This window comes from Rattus rattus, chromosome 2 (genome assembly GCF_011064425.1).
Source record: "Rattus rattus isolate New Zealand chromosome 2, Rrattus_CSIRO_v1, whole genome shotgun sequence".
NCBI classification, from domain to species: domain Eukaryota; kingdom Metazoa; phylum Chordata; class Mammalia; order Rodentia; family Muridae; genus Rattus; species Rattus rattus.
The window spans coordinates 208448131-208469754 of NC_046155.1; the positions used below are offsets into that span (position 1 = coordinate 208448131).

The 21624-nt window shown below is 44.8% G+C and overlaps 1 protein-coding gene across 1 annotated transcript in view; it reads left to right on the forward strand.

The window, feature by feature from the left end:
• The first annotated feature begins 503 nt into the window (after positions 1-503).
• Positions 504-21624, forward strand: part of Sgk1 (serum/glucocorticoid regulated kinase 1) — a 124327-nt gene continuing 103206 nt past the window's right edge. The window contains exon 1 of the mRNA XM_032894876.1: positions 504-1009. Within this exon, the coding sequence (XP_032750767.1) occupies positions 941-1009 (69 nt within the window). The 5' untranslated portion in view covers positions 504-940. The remainder of the gene's footprint in view (positions 1010-21624) is intronic.

Below are 21624 nucleotides of genomic sequence, written 5' to 3' on the forward strand. Positions count from 1 at the left end.
GTAAGAGACCATCCACTGTTACACCTGCGCGGGCTGGTTATTTTATTTCTCAAGGTTTGCGTGGGGCAGGAACACGTTTGATGACTGTGCTTTGTCTTGTTTTGTTTTGTTTTGTTTTGTTTTGTTTTGTTTTGTTTGTGAGGTTTGGTATCAGAACCGGAATCTGAAGAACTTCATTGAGAATTACATTATTAGGTCTGCATTTTACAGGAAACTCTGGTTGCCACAGTCTTAGCAAAAAAACAAAACAAACAAACAAACAAAAAAAATTCAAATGGCCCTCCCAAGGGAGTCAGCTGCCCTCCTGTGCTGTCCCTGTCTCCTGTTCCCACTCACATATGCATGCATGCATCCTTGCTCCTTCCTGCCTTGCTTTCTCTTTCCATTTGCCTTTCTGAGAACGCTCTCTCCCCCTTCCTCCCTCCCTCCCTCCGGCTTCAGCTCTTTCTTACTCCTTCCCCTAGCTGCTTAACTACAGCTCCCACTGGAACCTACACAATCAAAAACAGCTCTCCGCCAGCAGCCTCCAGAAGCGCATCACCTGGAGCCCAGCGAGTCGCTAGCTCCCCGCACAGCCCCGGAGCAGCTAGGTAGCTGGGGGCGGGGACGGTCCCCTGCTCCCGCCTAAGCGCCCGCCAGAGCATCTTCTGGCTAGATTTGCTGTATCCCGCCATCCGGCCCCTGGGTCCTGTTGCGGTGATGCTTACGTTTCAAAGCAATGATGGAAAGAGAAAAGCCACAGCCGGTGGCCTCTGAAAGTGGGGCGAGTTACTGCAGTAGCTGCCGCAGCAGAATGAGCGAGTGAAAAACTGAGCCCCGTTAGCCTCACCATCCCGTTTGGTCTTCATTCACCGTCTCCAGGAAGGCGAATCGGATACAGATGCAGTAACCAAGCCGGTGCCACCCTGGATCTCTAACTGTTAAGTCCCTTCTCTGGAAGATGGTGAACAAAGACATGAATGGATTCCCGGTCAAGAAATGCTCAGCGTTCCAATTTTTTAAGAAGCGGGTAAGCACAGGTTGTGGTCGTTGCTTTTGTTTTCTATGCTTCTCTCAAATGCTTTTGGAGGCTCGCCTAGGGTAAGCCTCGGGGATTGTTACTGAGCCCTTCGTGAAAGCAGAGCTTCTGGTGTCAGTGGTCAAGGTGAGCGCTGGCCCCGCGGAGATTCAGATTTGTTGGGGGGTAGGTAGGGGGGACGCTGATGGAAAGGAGGAGGCTCGGAGGAGTTGCCTTGGAAGGAGGGGGTTGGGCTGAGATGTCTTCAAATGGCTTTAAGATGGGAACTGAGATTTCTCAATCAAAGCCATGGCCAGGATTACAGGGCAGTTTCAAAGAGAGCTGGCCCGCGAGTGCAGTTAATAGCAAGCAATTTAGTCTGGGCTAATTAAGTCGCTTTGTCGCTCTTATCTTGGAAGGGTTCAACTTTGCCACACCTTTTCTCCTTCTCGGGGGCTGCGTTTTCATCTTCAATTGTTAGCAGCAGCTTTGACTCCTCAAATTCATTCTGCCAATATCTCTATCTTTGGTATAAATAGGAAAGGACCAGAGTGACCTTTGACAGAAATGATGGACTCCTAACATCTCAAACCCTCTATTTCAAGTTGCCTCAATTTTGCTTAAGGCATGTGCCCTCACCAAAAGGAACAGGATATAGCCTGTTTTATAGCCCGAACTATAATTGTGGGTTTCTGCTGCCCTGTAGATTTGCTGTATACATTTGTTTAAATTCCTTATTTTTTTTTTTCATGCAAAGTGTTAGTAATGTCATGGGGCTTTAAATGTATAGACCTTTCTCTATCACAGATAAACTCAATTCACCTCAATGGCCATACTGGAGGTCTGTGGTTCTGCAAATTTACACATGAGTGGGGGGTGGGGGTAAGAACTGAATGGTTATTGGAAGACTGATGACTGACATTCTTATGGGGAGTGTTTCTTAAGCAATAGGAGGCTCCTCCAGCCCTCAGTTGTCCTGTCCTATTTAGTGCCCAGGGCGGTTCTATCCGGATGCTTCTTTCCATTCATTCACTCTTTCCTTCATTCAGGCCTTTCCGCGTGTGCCTGTCTGAAATGGCAACAGAAGGTAATGAATCACAGGCTGGGCTGGACTGCCTCCTTGCCCTGAAGGGTCAAGCCAGAAAGGCAGGTCTGCAAACCAGCAGCCTGCAAGTGCCAGCAACGGCTCTCTCACATTCCGGTTTAGAACTCCCAAAGTCCATGGCCAAATGCGAATGATATGCATTGAATCTGAGTAACGAACGAACGCTAACTCCTGCAGCCAGTGTCAGCTGAGGTCTCGCCCCAGTAGAGTCTGCAACCTATATAAAAGCCAGTCAGCCCAGCTTCTCCATCGATCTTCAGGGCATTACTTAGGTCTCCTCTGTAGTCAAAAGATGCCTTTCCAAGGGGAGGACCCTTTTATATCAGTCCTTAAATTCTTTACTTCCTTCTAACTCACTAGCCAAAGTTTGCTGGGTTTTTTTCTAGCTACATTGACCAGGCTGTCTTGAATGCCATCCTCCTGCCTTAGTTTCTTGAATATTGGAACTATAGACTTAGGCTTATGACATCATGCGTATCTTAATTAATTTATTTGATGCTGTGGAGGGTGTTTTGTTTTACAGTGCTGGGCCTCGAACATGCAAGTTACTCCTCCATCCCCTACCCCCAAAGAGTGAACAGTCTTTCAAAGAGTGAACCCTTTCAGCTGAGTATTGTCAGTCAACCAAGTGTCAGTTACATACTATCTATCTATTTATTTATTTATTTATTTATTTATTTATTTATTTATTTATTTATATCTATTCATTCATTTATTATACTGGTTTCTTATTTCCTTTGCCATCAAAATGTACTACTAGAAATCCTGGTTTGACATCTGGTTGCATTTTACTCATGAGCATAATTTACCAGTACGCTTCAGCCAGTGTTTGCACAGACCTTGGATTTCGGAAAGAGTGAGACAAGAGACAGATGTCTTCCCAAAAACTGCAGAGAGAAAAAGATTTACACCATGAGGTCCAGGAGGTGGTTTCACTGGTCTCAGTCTGCTGGAGATTGGGTCTGACATTTCCCTGCCCCACCCCACCCCCACCCCTCAAGGACAGTGAGCCCAGTAGAATGTGACATGCGTCACATCACTGACAGCCCTGGGCAGACATTATTTGATTCCTGTCTAGTTTGTTTTATTACACATCCGATTTATCCTGTATTCTAAATGCTCACTGCTTGGACTATGACCTTGCCTTTGCCTTTTCTAGTTTGGGTGGTTTTGTTTGATTGATTTGAGACAGGGTCTCTTTCTTCTAACCCAGATTAGCTTCCAATAACTCATATACATAGCTGAGGATGACCTTGAACTCCTGATCCTCAAGGCCCTCTAACTCCTAGGTGTTGGGATCACAGGTGCCTCAGCACACATGGCTTTAAATGTATTATTGTTGTTATTGCACGGGTAATAAGGACATAAGTGTGTAAAATTTGAAGGTAGTAGAGATGTTCAGCCCACCTTTTCTGGAACTATTCCTTCCCTCCTCAGAAATAACTGTTGTCATATGGGCGCTGATACGTAGCTGAACTTCTCCATGTGCCTTACATACAAATTCACATTCTATAAAGTCTTTGTTTGGGGCCAAGAATAGCCCATTTCCTTATGCTCCACACATTTCTGCATATCTTAGTTTCAGCTCGGCTTCAGAGCCCTACAAAGTAAACCTTTGTCTGAAGCCCACATTGAGCTATGAACAGGACCGGGTTCTGGGGTGGGGGTGTGCTAGTGCACACACACTCACTAAAGAGGAAACTGAGTCCTGAACCAAATTTTTGATTGCAAAAGGCTAAAAGGCTACTTCCTACCTCCATCTCTCAGCCATCCAGAAGGAATCCAGTGAGCAGCCAGAAGGGAATATAGCTAATGTGCCCTCCACCCCCCACCCCCAGGGGGTTACCTACCGGTAGCCATGTTAGTTCTGACTGTGGACCAAGTGCTTTTTGCAGATCACTTCATTAATCCTCATAGCGACCCAACAGAAGAAAAATGATTAACTGTGCAAAGTGTGACGTAGAGAGATTGAACAGTTAATTGCCCAAGGTCACAGACACTAAAAGTATTAAAGCTAAAATGTGTAACTTGTTTGTCCAAGATCAAGTGTGGGTCATGTTGCAGTTTCTGAGTCCAGGCTGGCCCCAAACTCTGCCCTCTTGACTCTACCTCTTAAATGCTGATTGTACAGGGAGGGGGTACCATCGTGCCCAGTTCCAAGTCTGATATTTTTTTTTAATCTCATATCATCCCCCTCTCCTCTTCTTTTCTTTGTGTCATATCAGACTCTCCTCCGCCCCTATGTGAAATAAGTGTGTCTCTACCCAGTGTCCAAAGCCCAGTCCCGGGAGGCAAACTTCTCATAGCTCTCAAGCCTTCCCTCAGTAGCAACGGTCACCGGAGACAGCTGCACTGGTCGGAGGAGGAGCAGCATCTGAAAAGAGCTCTATCTGGTGCGTCCTCCACAGTCTTCTGGACGAATAGCTTTCACTCCGGTGTTTTAAAACCTTGACTACATCAGCTTAATTTCACCTAGCTGACAGTGGCTAAGCTAAACTAGGTCAGACTTTCACTCTGTGTGTTAGGGACCAATCAACGCTAGATGTACACAGGTCGTATTTTATTCTGAGAGCCTACAAAATCCAATTAAGATGAATGGAAGAAGATCTCCTTTTCGGTTTTTATGTGAAAATCCGAGAGCTGTAGGCTATATCAATTCTGATAAAAGTTATCCAAGGCTTTAAAGATTCCGCCCTGACTTGGATTCCTCCAGAACGACCCAGAAAACACAAACAAATGATATTGCCTTGAATTTGATAATCCTTAGTGGAAATACACCAAGTATGTGAGCGAAACCTGAGAGCAGCCGTGCTGCAGTTATTACTGTTTATCAAATTGCAAAGGCATTTGGCTGATAGAATTTCAGATTTGGAGCCAGGAGCCAGAAGCTATACTCCCAGTATTCCGGAAGCCAAAAGTGGTAGAATTGCCATATAGCCCAACATAGAAAGACCCTGCCTCAGAGAAACACACACACACACACACACACACACACACACACACACACACACACGAGTGCATGTGCACACCAAGGAAAGCAGGTGAGGGGAGAACACCCCTCCGGGTACCCTTTCCCAGACCTCCCTGAATCCAGGGTGAGAAAACCAATTATGAGGATATTAACTAACTACTAGGATTAGAATGGGGTTAAACTAGCTTCCCATTCAAAGGGTTTCCTTGCAGACCTAGAATGATTTCTTCTTCATTAAACCCAGTCCTGTCTCACTCATTTCCTTTTTGACAGGGTAGTAGGGACAGGCCCTCTTGTTCTACTGTTCTGTTTTCATGGAATCACTTCCAGACTTTGACAAGAAGCTTATGTCTTGACCCAGTGTTTTATGTTACATGGATGTGAGCAATCCCTTCTATTGTTTTGTAGTAACAATAGCTTTTACAAAAGCTGTCACTTCTATGACAGTGATCTGTCAGGAAGCAGCAGAACACGCTGGGTGGAATCCTTTTCCAAAGTAGCTTGAGGAGATCTGTTCCAAGGCCCGACTCGACTCGGGTGAGACCCAGATTCTTGACAACACAGCAAAGAGTAATTTTGTGATAAACTGGTACGAAGTGAAGTTGAAGAATTGGCTTTGTCGCTTTATTTGTTCATTGGCTTGTTAAGACAAGACCTCATTTTGTGGCCCTGGGATGAGCTGGGAATCAGTGTGTAGCCCAGACTGGCCTCAAACCTCTTACCACAGCTTTTCAAGTGCTGAGAGCAATGAGGTGGTGAGTCACCACGGCTAGAGAAAGTTTGAGTTTCTGCTATCAAGATGCTAACCAGCTGCGTAACCCTCACTTAGACGAGACTGGGCACCTTCAAAGTTATGGCCAGAGACTGGAGTTTCCTAAGAAAAAAGCCACCGGAGAGCTTGATAGTGCATACCTTTGGCATCTCCGTGAGTGGGAGGCCAGCATGTTCCACATAGAGTCTAAGGCCAGGCAAGACTACAAAGTAGACTCTGTCTCCCAAAACAGAAGAGGAGGAAGAAGGAAGGAGGGAGGGAAGGAGAGAGGGGGAGAAAGAGAGAAAGAGAGAGAGGTTTTATAGGGCATGGTCTGTGGCAGTGAGAGAATCGGGAGATAAGGACAGTTTGGGTTACACAGACCATCTCTCAGAAAACAAGCAAAGGAAACAAAATTGATACAGATTTAAACTCGGATGTGAAGGGAGGAAAGGTACTTAGGGGAGGCACACATCTGGGCGCTTGGGGCTTTCAAGAGAAAGAGCCCAATTTAAGTGAACGAGCCACAGCTATGGAAACTATTTTGGTAGCTTCTGAAGTTGCATTGTTCAAAGGGCTTAGAGAATCAAGTAAAAAAAAAAAAAGTCGGGGTTCCTTATTTTTACCTGGAAAATGTCTCTTTAGTGGATGAAAGTATGAGGCCGTTTTTAACATGATTTGCAGTTTACAGACTCATGTGATAAACACAGACTTACAGGATAAAAATGCTCTTATGTAAGCAAGGCACAAGAAAGCCAAGGGGGCTGTGTTTGGACTATAATTATGATCAGGAATCTCATTTATGAGGATTTGACTTAACCCTACCCCACTCCCAACACACACACACACACACACACACACACACACACACACACACACACACACACACACGGAAAGCCCCACACCAGGATCTGACTCCACATTCCGTGCTCGCCTCATATTTGCAGTGGTGCTTCCAGTCGTGTGTCTTGAGCCCTGGGATTATAGATTTACCCCATCATCTTGAACCAAGGTCTCATTCATTCTCAGCTAGCTCTTTCCCCTCTTTTCCCACGGGTAACCCCTGCATTTACCTCACCCTCACCCCCATCCACCAGCACCCCTCTCTGAGGCAACATCTCAACTCTGTATGGGCAGCTGGCATGAGGTTCGCACTGAAGCTCAGATTAGCCCCTAAGTCCTCCCGTTCCTGCCTCCCACATGCTGGTGCTGGGACTACACAGCTTGTGCCACCACACCAGGTTGACTTTCCTCATCCTTTATCCTACCTCAGACATGCTGGGCTATATTCCAAGAGTTCTGAGCATACTACATAGTTAAATGCTTACAAACAAAAGCCCTAAGGAGTGTTCTATTCTTATTTCAATTTCCCAGATTGAGAAAGTTGTTCCTTGGCCCTGAGACATATGCAGCTGGTTAGTAACGAGGTCAAGATTTGGACTCAAGTTCCACTTTCCAAAATCCAGTTCCTCCCCACTTTACTATGACATCAGACTCACGGGTGAATAGAGAAGTGAAGAGGACACACACACACACACACACACACACACTACACACACACACACACACTACACACACTACATGCTCACACACCACACACACACACACACACACACACACACACACACACACACACACACACACTTTCTCTTTCCTCCAGTACTGCTCAGGGGAGACGAGCACAGGAGAGGCCTTTGCTAAGTGGATCTCGAGCACTGTTAAGAAGTGAAGTCAATAGCTGTCCCATAAAGGGCACATATGATGCACACATGATGCATATAAAGAACATCTTTGGTCCCACAAAGGGAGTCTGTGTACTTATCACTTCCTTTCTTTGTTCTATTTGGAGGCTCGATCCTCCAAAACAAAACAAAAAAGATCTCCTAATGGAAACCCTGAAAGCTCTCCTAAGACGATAACTGATTAACACTAAGTGTGGGCCGGGCACTATGCAAAACACTTGTAGCCCAGCAAAGCATTGTAAGGCCCAGAGCCAGGAAGAGGTGTGGTCAGAGTTGAGATTCCACAGTAAAACAGGAGGAGATCCTATAGTGCCATGGGCAAGAACCTGGTATTGCTTTTATATCTGTCTAGTCATGGCATTGGACTTGCAACTGAGCCTCGAAGAGTCCCACCCCCTACCTACCGAGAGGCTATTTTTACCAAGTGACTTCCTAGGGTAAGCAGGAACACTTTTCAGGGGATCTCAAATCTGTCTTTGGTTCCTCCAGCACCAATCTGATCTCAGAGACTCCAGTGGCATCCACGGAGTTTCTTCAGAGGAAGCTAAAGTCAGGTGTGGTGGCACATGCCTTTAGTCCCAACACTGACAGATCTCTGGCAGAGGCAGTCAGAGCTCTGTGAGTTGGAGGTTAGCCTAGTCTACGTAGCTGGCCAGCCAAAGCTACTTAGCCACCCCATCCACACCCCCAAATTCATGTCTCCTGCCTCCCTCCCACAGCTGCCTACAGCCCAGCCACCTGCTTCCTCATCTGAAGATGCTACAGGGCATTAAGGCCTTGTGTTTATCAAAAACAAAACAAAACAAAAAACGTGTTTACCAACACATGTTTATCAACATGTGTTGAGCAAAAGACTGAATGAGTGAATCGCTCTAAGTCACTGGCTGTCTTCCTTCTTTAAACAGATGGGTGGCTTAGGAACCTCAGGTGTCTGAGTTTTGTGCTTTGTAGATTTTTATAGATTAGATAGAGTAAAGCTGGAAAATAACTTAAACCTGCCTCAAAGCGAAGCATTGCTGCCCCATAGTAGATGGCGCCCACTTAGGGAAATTTGACATCAGTTTCCTTGTTGACTCTGTTGTTCACACCACAGCTTCTATTCTGTAGTGTTTTCTGTCGCACTAAGACAGAGAGAGACAGATGAAACGGGTTGCTCAGTAGAAAAACCCTTGCCAAGAATTAATGAGCCTCTGGATTTGACCTTCAGCCCTAAGGAGAAACAAAGTCGGACATTGTAGTTCATTCTTCTCTTTATTTTATGTTATTATAAATTACCGCCTTCAGCATTCGTAAGTATTGACATTATGCATTCTTCCACCGCAAACATAAAAATAGTTTTCTGATTATTACAGTGAGTTATTTTGACATTCAGGGTGGAAGCCAGGACCTCGGGTTCGTGCTTAATGCCCTAACCTACCAGTGAGCTACACTACCAGACTTATTCCCTTACGTGTTAGGAGACTCAGTGTTTAGAAATGATTGAACTCAAAGTCTGTTTTACACAGCAACCCCTAAAGCTTATAATTTGGAGCAAGGCGGAGCAGGGCTAATGGATTAAGCAACGTGTGTGTGTGTGTGTGTGTGTGTGTGTGTGTGTGTTGTGGGATGGAGGAGGGGCACTAGCCTTAAGTACTGTAGAATGTGGATGATGATGAACTATGTCTACAAAATGGGTATTCGGTCTCGCTGTAACTCCAGAAAGTTCTGAGGTAGGCTTGTGTTATGCTGCAGAGCTCTGGGAAGTCTGTGAGAGGAGGCCAGCAGGCGCCTCAGACACTGCTACAGTGTAGCTGTGAGTCTCACATCGGGGAGGAGAGAAGATGAGCTGCTCCCTTTAAAGAGCTTTGCAAGGTCAGACTTGGAAGAGGCAAGGTGGAAGCAGGGCAGGAAGACTAATAACTCAAGGTCATCCTCATTAGTAGTGAGTCTGGGACAGATGAGTCTGCCTCAAAAAATAAAGAAGTACTTCCTATCAGTTCCTCTATACAAGGACCAAAGTGTCAAAGCATTGAGAGAAAGAAAGAGACTCAAACGACCGCAATCTTGATAATGGAATATTGTTCTTTTAGACAGAAGACCTGGGGGGAAAGTAGGAAGCCTGAAGCCCTGCATTGCTTCATTTATTTTTTTTTTTAAGATTTGATTTTATTATTTTAATTGTCTGTGTGTGCCCACATCCCTGCACGTGGGTGTGTGCACCTGAGAGCACGCGCCCACTGAGGCCAGACGTCAAGTCCTCCTTGAGCTACAGTTACATTTGGTTGGGAGCCATCTGACATTGGGGCTGAGAACCAGGGAGCCGTCACCCCAGCCCACTCTGCCCTATCTTTATACAGGGCACCTTATTTTCCTATCGCCTGTATAATTTAAAACAATAAGAGGCCTGGAGGGATGGCTCAGCAGTTAAGTGCATGGAGTGCTCTCTCTAAGAGTTCAAGTTCTTTTCCCAGCAAGCACATTAGGAGGGTCACAACCACCTATAACTCCAGCTCTGGGGGAGATGGACGCCTGCCTGCACTTCCGTGCACACACCTACCCTCAAACGCACACATATAAGTAGAAAGTAAATTTTATTCGCTTGCTTTTTTTTTTTTTTTTTCTTTTTTTCGGAGTTGGGGACTGAACCCAGGGCCTTGTGCTTGCTAGGCAAGCGCTCTACCACTGAGCTAAATCCCCAACACCGCTTGCTTTTTTTGTTTTTAAGCTGAGCATATAACCCCCAGTACTGAGGAGGATGGAAGATTCAAGTCTTTCCTCAGCTATACAGCAACGGGGAGGTCAGCATGACCTACATGAGATCATGTAATGTAGGCCAAACTAATTGACTGATTGCTAAGGAGATAGCTCACGAGAGCGCGTTTTAGTATGGCATATGAAAAAACATATGAGTCAGAAGCCCAAAAGTTAGACCGTAGATACGTTCATGGCAGCATCAAGGGGTTCGCCTGATAGGACCTCACGGGATAATCAGTTTCCCAGCAGGGCTTTAGATGAAGCAGTAGGTTTGGTGCCTCTAGAGATTCCCTACCGTGGGGACAGCAGCCTGCTCAGACCTGAGCCTCAGTGCCTTTTTTCACTCCTGAAATAAGGACAGGATGACCTTGCTTTGGGGCCTGAGAGCAGGTGTAGTCAGTAAGTGGCCAGGCCTGATGGCAGACTGCACCCCATGATGCTGGCAAGTTCCTAAAGCATTCCTTGTGACAGGAGGAGGAGTGGGGAGAGGAAAGAGGAGTGTGGAGGAAGGAGGAGGAGGGAGGAAGAGGAGGAGGAGGAGGAGGAGGAGGAGGAGGAGGAGGAGGAGGAGGAGGAGGAGGAGGAGGAGGAGGAGGAGGAGGAGGAGGAGGAGGAGGACACAGGAGCATCAGGCGGGAAGGCCCTGGGTACTGCAGTTTCTGTGACTGCACGGAGCTTGTCCACTCTTGACACCTATTTCTTCGCAGTGTTCTAAAATGACTCTTAACATATTTACAGGATGAATGGACTCAAGGCTGCAGAGAACAGGTCTTCCGTTTCATAGCTCATAGGCTGTCAAATATTATTCTAATTGCTTTCTAGAGCCTTGCTGGGACATTTTTCCTGGGAAGAGCCCACTGTTGAGGTCACCTTGGCCTCTTTTCCATTCCTAGGTTTGACACTCATTCAAGCGTGCTTGGGAAAACACTTGGGCTCTTTCCCTTTCCCTCTCCCTCTCCCGCCCCTGCCCCTCCTCCCTGTCCCTCCCTCCTCTCCCTCCATCCCCTCCCTCCTTCCCCTTTCCTCCCCCTCCCTATAGGATTAGCTTATAACAAGGCAAGGGAAGGAAGTCACAGAAGCGATACCATAAGACGGAGGCTGCACAGAAATAGAACAGGAATATCTGAGTGAAGTCAGGAAGCACCGAAGTGGAAGACCTTTAGTTTCTGGAAATACCAAAATCATCAAATCTGTTGATTTGTATTTAGAATGTATTCATATAGGGGAGAAAAAATTGAAAGGAACTGGAGGGCTCGGTGTGAAATTTTGCTGTTGTGGTGGTCCTCAGCTTTAATTTCAGTACCTGGGAGGCAGAGCTTCATATGTTTGAGATTCGACCGGTCTACAGACAGAATCCCAGGCCAGCCCAGAGCTAATGTTGCTTTCCCAGGCAGCCACTTGACCTGAAATATTAAACATTAGGCTGCAACAAACGGGACCAGGCATTTGTTGTTCTGTGGATATCAGCTCTGACAGGGCACCCATATCTAATTTGCTTGTCTGTTTAGCCAGTGTTGACTCCAAGGGGCTTGCACCTTTTTTCCGTTGATGAGAGAACCACGCCCAATCAGCAGGCATCGGCATAAAGAGAATTTGTGGAATCTGTCACTTGGAATTCAGAACTAATCTCAATGATGTGAAATGTTAGGCTGTAATTTCTTTCATGATATAGCCTTGCGGTTACCTCTGATAATATATATTTTGCTGTTTCCACAAATCGGAGGAATGAAAATGTCTTTCTCTCATTCCTTTTGTTCACAGTCCAGGGAATCAGACCCAGGGCCTTCCATGTGCTACCCAAGGGCTAAGCTACATCCCTGACCCGGAAATACACGATCCTGGTGTTCCCCTTCCTCAAGGGGCTACCTCTCAAATGATAGCTTCGGAACCTACCCAAGAGGGAAGGTTCCAATTTCCTCTCCTTTCAAAAATACTTTAAAGTTTTCTTGTTCTTCCTCTTGTTGTTATTCTTCGCATCAGCCAACATGAGTTCAGAATTTGTCAGGTGCTGTACTAGGAGTAAAGACATAAGCAATGAATTTTCAGTGTCCTTTACTGTCCCCAACTTTAGTCCTTCAGAAACTCAGCCTGTCTCTGTTGTGATATAATTAAAAAAGGCACGACTGGTCCCTGAGCCTCACCGTGGCTCCACTCTGGGTCCCTGGTACTCTTGGACCTGGGTGGTCACTCCCTGGCGTTAGTTCTGGCACCGTAGGGCCAAAGAACTAACCTTAATTTATCTCAATGGCAGCTGGTTCCAGTGTGGCACCACGCCATGTTAGCCTAGCTGTCATCTCGCCCCAGCAGTCTCTCCACTCCCATTGCTAGTTGCCCTGGCCGGCCCTGGCCAGCCGAGAACTCTGGTTCCAGCTATCCGGTAATATCAATATTAAGACTCAACAAACTGTAACCCAACAACCAGATTTATATGTTAAATACTCAATGTGCAATACATCCACACAATAAACTTACAAGCAATTGATAAGGATATAAACCGCCAACCTAGATAAGATAAATGTGTCTACAGAAATCCATCCCAGCTACCTTGGCAATTCAAGACCACACAGATCCGGGTCATCCTTCTCCATCTCCATTTTGATTCTCCCTCTTTCTCCTTCTCTCCTTCCCTGCAAAAATTTTGTCCCTGCCTTATTCTTTTACTGTCCAATCATGGCCTTGATCTAACTTGTGCCAACCCTCACCTGCAAAGTGACATCAATCTACACGTCTCCTCCTGCTCTGTGCTCTTTATAGCTCTGTGTAATTTTTTGTCTGGCATCTGCCTTTTTATAATCTCTATTATTGAGTCTTTTGCTTATTTGTTTGTTTATATATTTATTTGTTGGGGTTTTTTGTTTGTTTGTTTGTTTGTTTGTTTGTTTGTTTGTTTTTGAGACAGGGTTTCTCTGTGTAGCCTTAGATGTCCTGGAATTCACTTTGCAGACCAGGCTGGCCTTGAACTTAGAACTCCGATATCTACCTGCCTCTGCTCCCACAGCGCTGAGATTAAAGGTGTGCGCCACCACTGCCCCGCCACTTACTTTTTCTTTGGCCTGCATCTGTATCAATTCATCACATGTGTGCCTGGTGCCCATGGAGGTCAGATCCCCGGGACTGAGTGTACAGAGGGTTGTGTCAATGTGAAACAAACTAGAGTCATCAGAAAGGAAGAGGCCTCCCTTGAGGAAATGCCTCCATGAGATCCAGCTATAAAGTATTTTCTCAATTAGTGATCAATAGGGGAGGGTCAAGCCCCTGCCTGGGATGGTGGTCCTGGGTTCTATAAGAAAGCAGACTGAGAAAGCCAGGCTGAGCTAGCCAGTCAGCAGCACCCCTCCATGACCTCTGCATTAGCTCCTGCCTCCAGGTTCCTGCCCTGCTTTAGTTCCTGTCCTGACTTCCTCCAGTGATGGACTCTGATCTGAACATATAAGGCAAATAAATAACCCTTTCTTCCTCTACTTACTTTCTGGTTATGGTGTTAAATCAGAGCAATTAAAAAACCCTAACTTAGACAATGAACCACTCTGTCTTTTTAATTGATGTCCTTCTCCCCAATTAAGAGGGTGATTAATGTACCCCCTAAACTATAATTTGTATGACAACAAGAATCTTTTTGCTCTTTCAATTATCAATATACCTTCTGGTCCTGCCTCTAGGAGGTTTGGTAATAAACACTTATTGAAACAAAAAGAATAAGAAGTGATGAAACTCTATCCTTAAGGGAGAAGAGAAAGGAGAAGATCTCAACCCACACAAAAATGAAAACTGGCTTGTATTAGGCTCTGTTGTGGCCCATTTGCATTCTGAACAACATCTCCTTTGAAGAGAAGGTCTCTCCTGTGGTTAACCCTGAGAGGTGACCACACTCTCAGAATTCCACAGTCAGATGGATGTGATCTTCTTTGAAGAGAACCACATTTAACATGAAACGATCCCTTAGGTTTGCCCTAATTACTGGAAACTCAGAGCCACATTTAAAGGTAAATCTTGGTGAATAAACCTGACGAACCTTTACGGATAACTTTGCAGTTGTTGACATTGGCTGACCCTTGAGTCTTCTTAATTTTTATTCTCCTGCTATGCTTGTCTCACTGTAAACTTCCTCAGAGGCCATTGCAAGTAAAGGTGAGTAAACCAGGAATGCAGTTACCAACACTAGTTTCCAACATTAAAACCAGCCTGATTACACTCCTGCATTGCCGAAACGTTAGCCGATAACCTGCACGCACAGATGGCATTCACTGTTTTGTACCTTTTTCCATTTTTACTTGGCTTTGGTGTTATCATTGATGACGATTGTTTGGTTCTACTGAATCATGTCAGGGAAAGCTTGCAGACTAGCTCCTGTCTGTGGTAGTGGAACCGATTGCTCATATCTCAGTTGACTTGGAAGTAGAGAAAGACTCATCTCTGCTTAGAAATGCTGTTCTCAGACATGCAATGCTCAACTCCTGAAAGCGCTTTCATAGCCAGAAGTCATAGTTAGCACAAGGTTTTAGTCCCATCCCTCAAAAGGCAGAGGCAGGCAGATCTCTGAGTTCCCTGTGTGTGTGTGTGTGTGTGTGTGTGTGTGTGTGTGTGTGTGTGTGTGATATGGTGTGTAGGAGGTTGCCTATGTATGGTTATGTGCAGGGGCGGGGGGGGGGCAGGTGTGCCTATGTGTGAGTATGTGCATGTGTGTATGTATCCAGACTGGATACCCTGGAGCTGGAGTTACAAGTGGTTATTAACGAACTGATAAGGGTTCTAGAAACTGAACTCAGGTTCTCTACAAAACCAGTATGTATTCTTAATCAACAAACCATCTCTCTAACCCCAACTGTACTAAATTTATATTGTTTCTTCTTGCATAATAAACTACCCCAAACCTGGTGATTAAATGCAATTTATTTCTTTTAAATTATCTGGATTAGGATTTGACTGGGTTCGTTTGGGTAGTTCTGCTTCTAGTAACATTGCCTGGGACTTTTTTGATTCCACTGAGGCAGTGACTGGCTTAGGCCAGTCCAAGGAAGCTCCATTTCCACGTTTCATATAAAGAACTTCTCTCTTGGTTTCTTTATCTCATCGTATAACTTGATCTGTCTACAGAATCATGGTTTTAAACGGTCAAAACAAGCGTATTTCTGCAAGTTTGAGGCCATCCTGGCCAATATCGTATCTTAAACAAACTGCAGATCTTGAAAGTTACAATAGTCACACCTTCGTTTGTGGTTTTATTTTCTGAAATTTGTTTCCTTTGGCCAACTACATACAAAAAGAATAAGTGAGATATTCGAGAAATAATCATTAGCTTCTGACTGCATAAATAACAAGGTGGAATCTCACACTGTGTGACTATATCCTGCCCAGAGAACAAATAATTCCTTTATTCATCCTACATTTGCTTTATATACTGCAAGCCTGTTAGTAACCATTTCAGTGCAGAATATGACTGTAAATTGTTCTATTTCATTACTGTTTCTTGTTGCCCGTCTTTTACAGTGCCTAATGCATGGGTTAAGCTTTATCCTGGGTGTATACACATAGGTAAAAACTGTGTGCATAGGATTCACTACTATTTGTGACTTCAGGCACCATCTTGAGGGTCGTAAATTATATCCTGCAAAAATGGGAGGACTATTATATACAATACTTTTGTCATATTATAACCAGCAATGAAGTCAGGACTAGCCCAGAGTTGAAAGTGAGGGAAAATCCATATCTCAATAAGAACAGCTGCAAATAAGAACTTTCTGTTTGTTCCACAAACCGTTAGCCGCATCCTCCACATGATTACCCAGCTGTACTGAACACGGCTACAGTTTTAAATCCAAATACTTTCAGCTACTTTCAAAAAGTTTGAAGAGATACGCAAATTTTTAAGGGGAGAGGCTGGTTACTCAGGACTCCTGATATACAATCAAATACATACTCTGTTGTGTCTGACATCTAATTGTGTCAGACATTTAATTACCTTACTTCCTAGCTTGGTAACAGTGGCCAAGATATTATCCTCAGACTATTGCCTAATGTGTCTGATGCTTTTCATTATAACACCCACTTCACAAAACTGTTATAAGGTGTGGTAGTTTGAATAGGTAGGGCCCTGTAGACTCATGTGTTTGAATGCTTGGTCCAAAGGGAATGGCATTATTAGGAGGTGTGGCCTTGTTGTAGTAGGTGTGGCCTTGTTGGAGGAAGTGTGTCACTGTCAAGGGTCTTGAGGTCTCCTATACTCAAAGCTATTCCCAGTGTGGCACACAGTCAGCTCCTTCTCCAGCATAGTGTCTGCCTGGGAACTACTGTGCTCCCTACCATGATGATAATGGATAAACCTCTGAAACTCTAAGCCAGCCCCAATTAAATGTGTTTCTTTAGAAGAGTTACTATGGACATAGTGTCTCTTCACAGCAATAAAACCCTAAGTAAGACATGAGGCTTCAATAAAACAGCAAGTGTGAGTCACCCAACCCCAGTGCTGGGTACTCAAGATGTGTTAAGCACTACAGACAGGTTATACCTCATTAAAACAGACCTGAGAATTTTTTTTGTTACAGTACTAAGGACTGCACGCAGATTCTCACACATGCTGGGCAAGTAAGCACGCTGACTTTCAACCTAGGTCCTCTAAACATCTTGTGACTTCACTCCTGAATCTATTTATGTGCGTGCTACTATGAAACCTCTTGGCATCGGAACTCCAGTAATCATTAAATCCTTTCACTACTTCTGTTTACCTCAAGTCCTTTTCTTTTTCTATTTTGTGCTGCTGGTAATTGTGATTGATTTTGTTTTATTTTCTAGACAAGATCTCACTATGTAGTCCAGGATATCTTGGATCTCACTATGTAGTCAGGCTGGTTGAAAACTCAAGGTAATCCTCCTGTCTCAGCTTCCCAAATGCTAGTGTTCCTGGGCACTAGACATAGAGAACCAAAATTTTTATGAAAGATAGAAATCATGTGTTGGAAGGCAACTGATCCCTGTGTTTTCTCTAACTCAAAAGCTCCTTATTTGTTTATTTATTTTGGTTTTCCTTTGTAGCCTTGGCTGTTCTGGAACTCACTCTGTAGACCAGGCTGCCCTTGAACTCAGAGATCTGCCTGCCTCTTCCTCCCGAGGGCTGAGGATCCAGCTCCTTAGCCCTTTTCTTTTGTTCCTTTTGTGGACATCAACCCATCTTCATTTTGACCTCCTCTCTCTCAGCAGGACTCCCTGTGAACAGTCTCTCCCATGGCAGCTTGGGTGGGCACGCCTTCTGTGTCATCGCTCCAAGTCCTTCCCTGACCTCTGTCTGCTTTCTCTTTCCTTTCAAGCTGTCTGGTCTGCCCAAGCACCACCAAGGTCGGAGCTCAGGCGTAACCCTTGTCTTTCTTCCTTTCTCAGTTTCTTTCCCCTTTCATCCACTCCTCCATTCCTTCTTCCCCACCCCCAACACACCCGAGTCCACCCATTCTTGTGATATTACTATAATCCACACATCTTTCACAAGCACATCAGCTCTCTGAAAGCCAATCCTACCTTCCCAGTTATCTTTTTAATATTCCCACTAAAATGCATCACTCGGGTTCAAAACTGAATGCTCAATTTCCTTCTGCCTAATTTTGTTCCTTCCTCAGTTTCCTGTTTCAGTTTTAGAACCAGAACCAGGACTGTAGAAATTATCCCACTTTCCTTTGCTTCCAAAACCAACGGCAGTTCACCACAACATTCTATTTGAGTTTACCTCCAAGACAAAAAAAGTGTCTGTCTGTCTCTCTCTCTCTCTCTCTCTCTCTCTCTCTCTCTCTCTCTCTCTCTCTCTCTCTCTCTCTCTCTCTCTCGCAGCACCTCTACCTCTGGCTGCTTTGGCCCAGGCTTTCTCGGGAGTTTTTACCCTTACTCCTTTCCATTCTTCCCTTTAGCTTGTGGATGAAGAATTTGCAGTACTTGAGACAAATTAACCACTTTCCACAGCAGTGAGGAGACACCATGGTGGGAAGAAAGTCCTTTCTATAAATGTGTTCTTTACAGATAACTATATACCTACTGTAGTTGCTGCCGCCTCCTCCTCCCCCCCTCTTCCTCTTCTTCTTTATCACCATCTTTTTCTTCTTCCTCTTCTTTCTCTTTCTCCTCCTCCTCTTTAAAAGTTTGAAACTAGCTCTTTCTCCTCTTTCTCTTGTCCCTTCCCTTTGACTCATTCTCCCATTAAATCTCTCCACATGGAGAAAAAAAAGTTTGAAACTAGAATAAGAAAGCCTATTCAAACGCTTGAGTATTTCCTACTTAGAGACTCTTTCCCTCAAGTGCTTTCCTAAGCCAGACTACATAGTGATACTGTGAGTAGAGACCATGCTTTCCAGAAGTGTTATCTATTGTATATCAATCAATTCTTTACATTGCTTTGTTTGTTTGTTTACTTATTATCAGAGTCTTGTGTGGCCCCGCCTGTCCTGAAGCTCACTGGGTAATCAAGCAAATTCTAAAATGACAAATGTGTGCACCAGTCCCAGCTCCCTTTCCCTCACTCTTTCATAGCAGCGTCTTCCGATGCCCAAGTTCCCCTCAGACTTTAGCTTCTTCTGTGTCTCCTGAGTGCTGAAGTCATGGGAATGTGCCACTATGTCCTGCCTCGTGTGCCCCTGCCACACATTCACCCATTCCTGACCCCTCGGTGTGGATGACCCACCTCTGTAATCGCCGGGGTGCACATGGGCCTCCCACTGCCTGCCCTCACTTCTCAGCTCTCCTATGCTTCTGTTGCTCAACCTTACCCTCACTTAGCTAAATCCTCCGCATTCTCCAGAGCCAGCTGTGGATCCCTAAGATTTATTTCCCTGAGCGTATGAGTTGTATGCACTGCTGTCTTAATTCCTCCTGAACTCTGAGCACCTATTCATAGCAATAAGCACCCTTCATTGATAGACCGTAATATATTGGCACAAGTAGCGTTCCTTAGCTCTTAATCCTCTAAGTCTACAGTGATTCTCTCCCCCTTGAGGTTCACAACCCTGGAGTGCAAGTTTTCTTGGCCTTGCTGTAGCAGCAGTGAGATTCGGCCACAAGACTCTCAGTAACTTCCCCACAGTGGCCCAGATTAAAGGACCAAGCTGATGGCAAGGGTCTCTTCATTACATCATGGCGCTTCCCAGCTTTTCCTTTTGCTTTTGTGGATGTTTGTTTGGTTTGTTTGTTTGTTTTCAAGAAGGAGTATTTCATTGTAGTGCAGACTATCACAGAGGTTGGCCACAAACTTGAAGCCATTTTTCTGGCTTAGCTTCCTGAGCACTGGCATTGAAGGCATGAACCATCCCGCTGTGCCCACCTTGCCTGGGACTCAGTTAACCTTAAGAACGTAATAAAATGGACTGAAACTCTTTGTCCTCCTGCCTGCATTGCCGGATTCTTCCATCTAGGAGCAGAAAGACATCTACTAATGTCCATCCTTCCTTCTAAGCAGCTTCTGTTCCTCACTTCCACTTCTGGACAGCCTGCATTGCCGTCTCTTTCTGGCTTACGTCATCATGGTCCTTCCCTGCAAAATGGCCGGCACTGTCTAACTGGTCTCCTGCCGCCAATGAAATCCCATGGGATAGAGCAAACTGCATTTCTAGAAACACAGGTCAGAACTTGGCACCTCTGTGCTTTAAACATTTCTGTGAGCATGGGTGAAGGCCTTAGGTTCAACCTCTAGAACAGTAAAGAGCTATAGGTGTGGGCCAGGGAGATGGCTTAGGCGGTAAAGGCACTTACAAGCTTGATGATGCGACTGTAATCCCTAGAGCCTCCCCGCTAGGAAGAGAGGAGGGCAGATTCCTGTCAGTTGTTCTTTGACTTCCACGTGCTCACCATGATGCCGCTACCCTCCTACACATGATACACAACTAAATGTTTAAATGTTTAAAAATTCCAAAGGCCCATTGTGTACCTTGGCATCCCACTTTGGGCATGAAAGAGTAGGCCGTGCTGGGCCCTTGCTACTCCTCTACCCACTGTCTTGTTGCTGCTTCCTTGGCTGTTAAGCTCCATTCTCCACCCAATAAATAGCTTGTTTCTCACCATCTGAGCCTTCTTGCCATTTACCCATGGTTCCAGAGTCCATGGAACCCTGAACTGAGCCTTCCTGCCATTCATCCCTGTCCCAGAATTCATGGACTCCTTGAAAGCATGGGGGAAAAAAATATATATATATATACATATATATATATGTATATATATATGTATACTGAAAACTAGTGTCTTCTCCAGTCATAGACACAGCCAATGATCAAGAGCAGTACTGATGCCAGGGCCTGCAGTTTTGTCATTTGGAGAAATCATAGGTATTTTCATATCATGTGACAGTTATTGAAGGTAGATTTAAATCTCTAATGTATGCCTCTTATTACTGAGAATTTTGCAGTAGTTATTAGTTTTTCTCTAGGCTGACTTATCTGTGTCACAAGGAGTTTAATGTTGTACTAAGACAGTTTTTAAAAAGGATTCTGTCAGCTGGGTGTAGTAGCACTTTCCACAAGGCCTAAAATCTCAGCACTTGGGACAGAAAGCAGGCTGTATCCCAGGTGGTGCGCTGTGGGGTTCAAGGCTACATATATCAAAGAACTAAAATGAAACAAGGGGGAAATTTTGCCAAGTACAGTTTGATCTAATAGATGGGCTTGTGTTCCTAATGGGTTTTACTTTATTCATTAAACTCAATCAGACTTTTCAGAAGTGCTCAAAGTGCAGAAAGCAGCCCTTGCTTAAAGAAGTTTCCTCAGACCTTGAATTCTAAAGCCTTGACGTGGCCAACACCATTTATCTCTCAGGGCTTGTGCAAAGCTCTGCCTTGGAAAGTCCTGTTTCTGACCCTTTAAACCCCAAAGCCTTTCCTGTCTGTCTCCTTAGCAATGGCCTTTCTCACTGGTGGCACTGATGTCATGAATGATGTCACTGATGACATCCTTGGTATGACTAGAGCCCCCATTACGTTTCCTCTACTGAGTCTAGCACAGACCCAAACTCTTTATGGGGTCCTAGGACTTTGTCATTGTCAATAGTCACAGTGCCCTACACTAGTGCTCAGTTTTAAGTCATTCTAGCCTATGATATCAATGTGCCCATCCTGAATCATTCATTCATGTAAATCTTTATTAGGAGTCTGTGGATCTCAGGGACTGTCTTGAACATGAGAGTATGATAGAGAAGAACAGATAGAACCAGATTTCCTGGATGTTAATGTTCTCAAGAACTGACTTAGTCAATATATAAGACAATAAAAATCACAAAAGCATTTTGTGCCTGTTTCTACTTACGTGAGGCTTTTAAAAGAATTTCATTTATTCCTTGGCAACTTCATATATGTTAGAACATATCCTG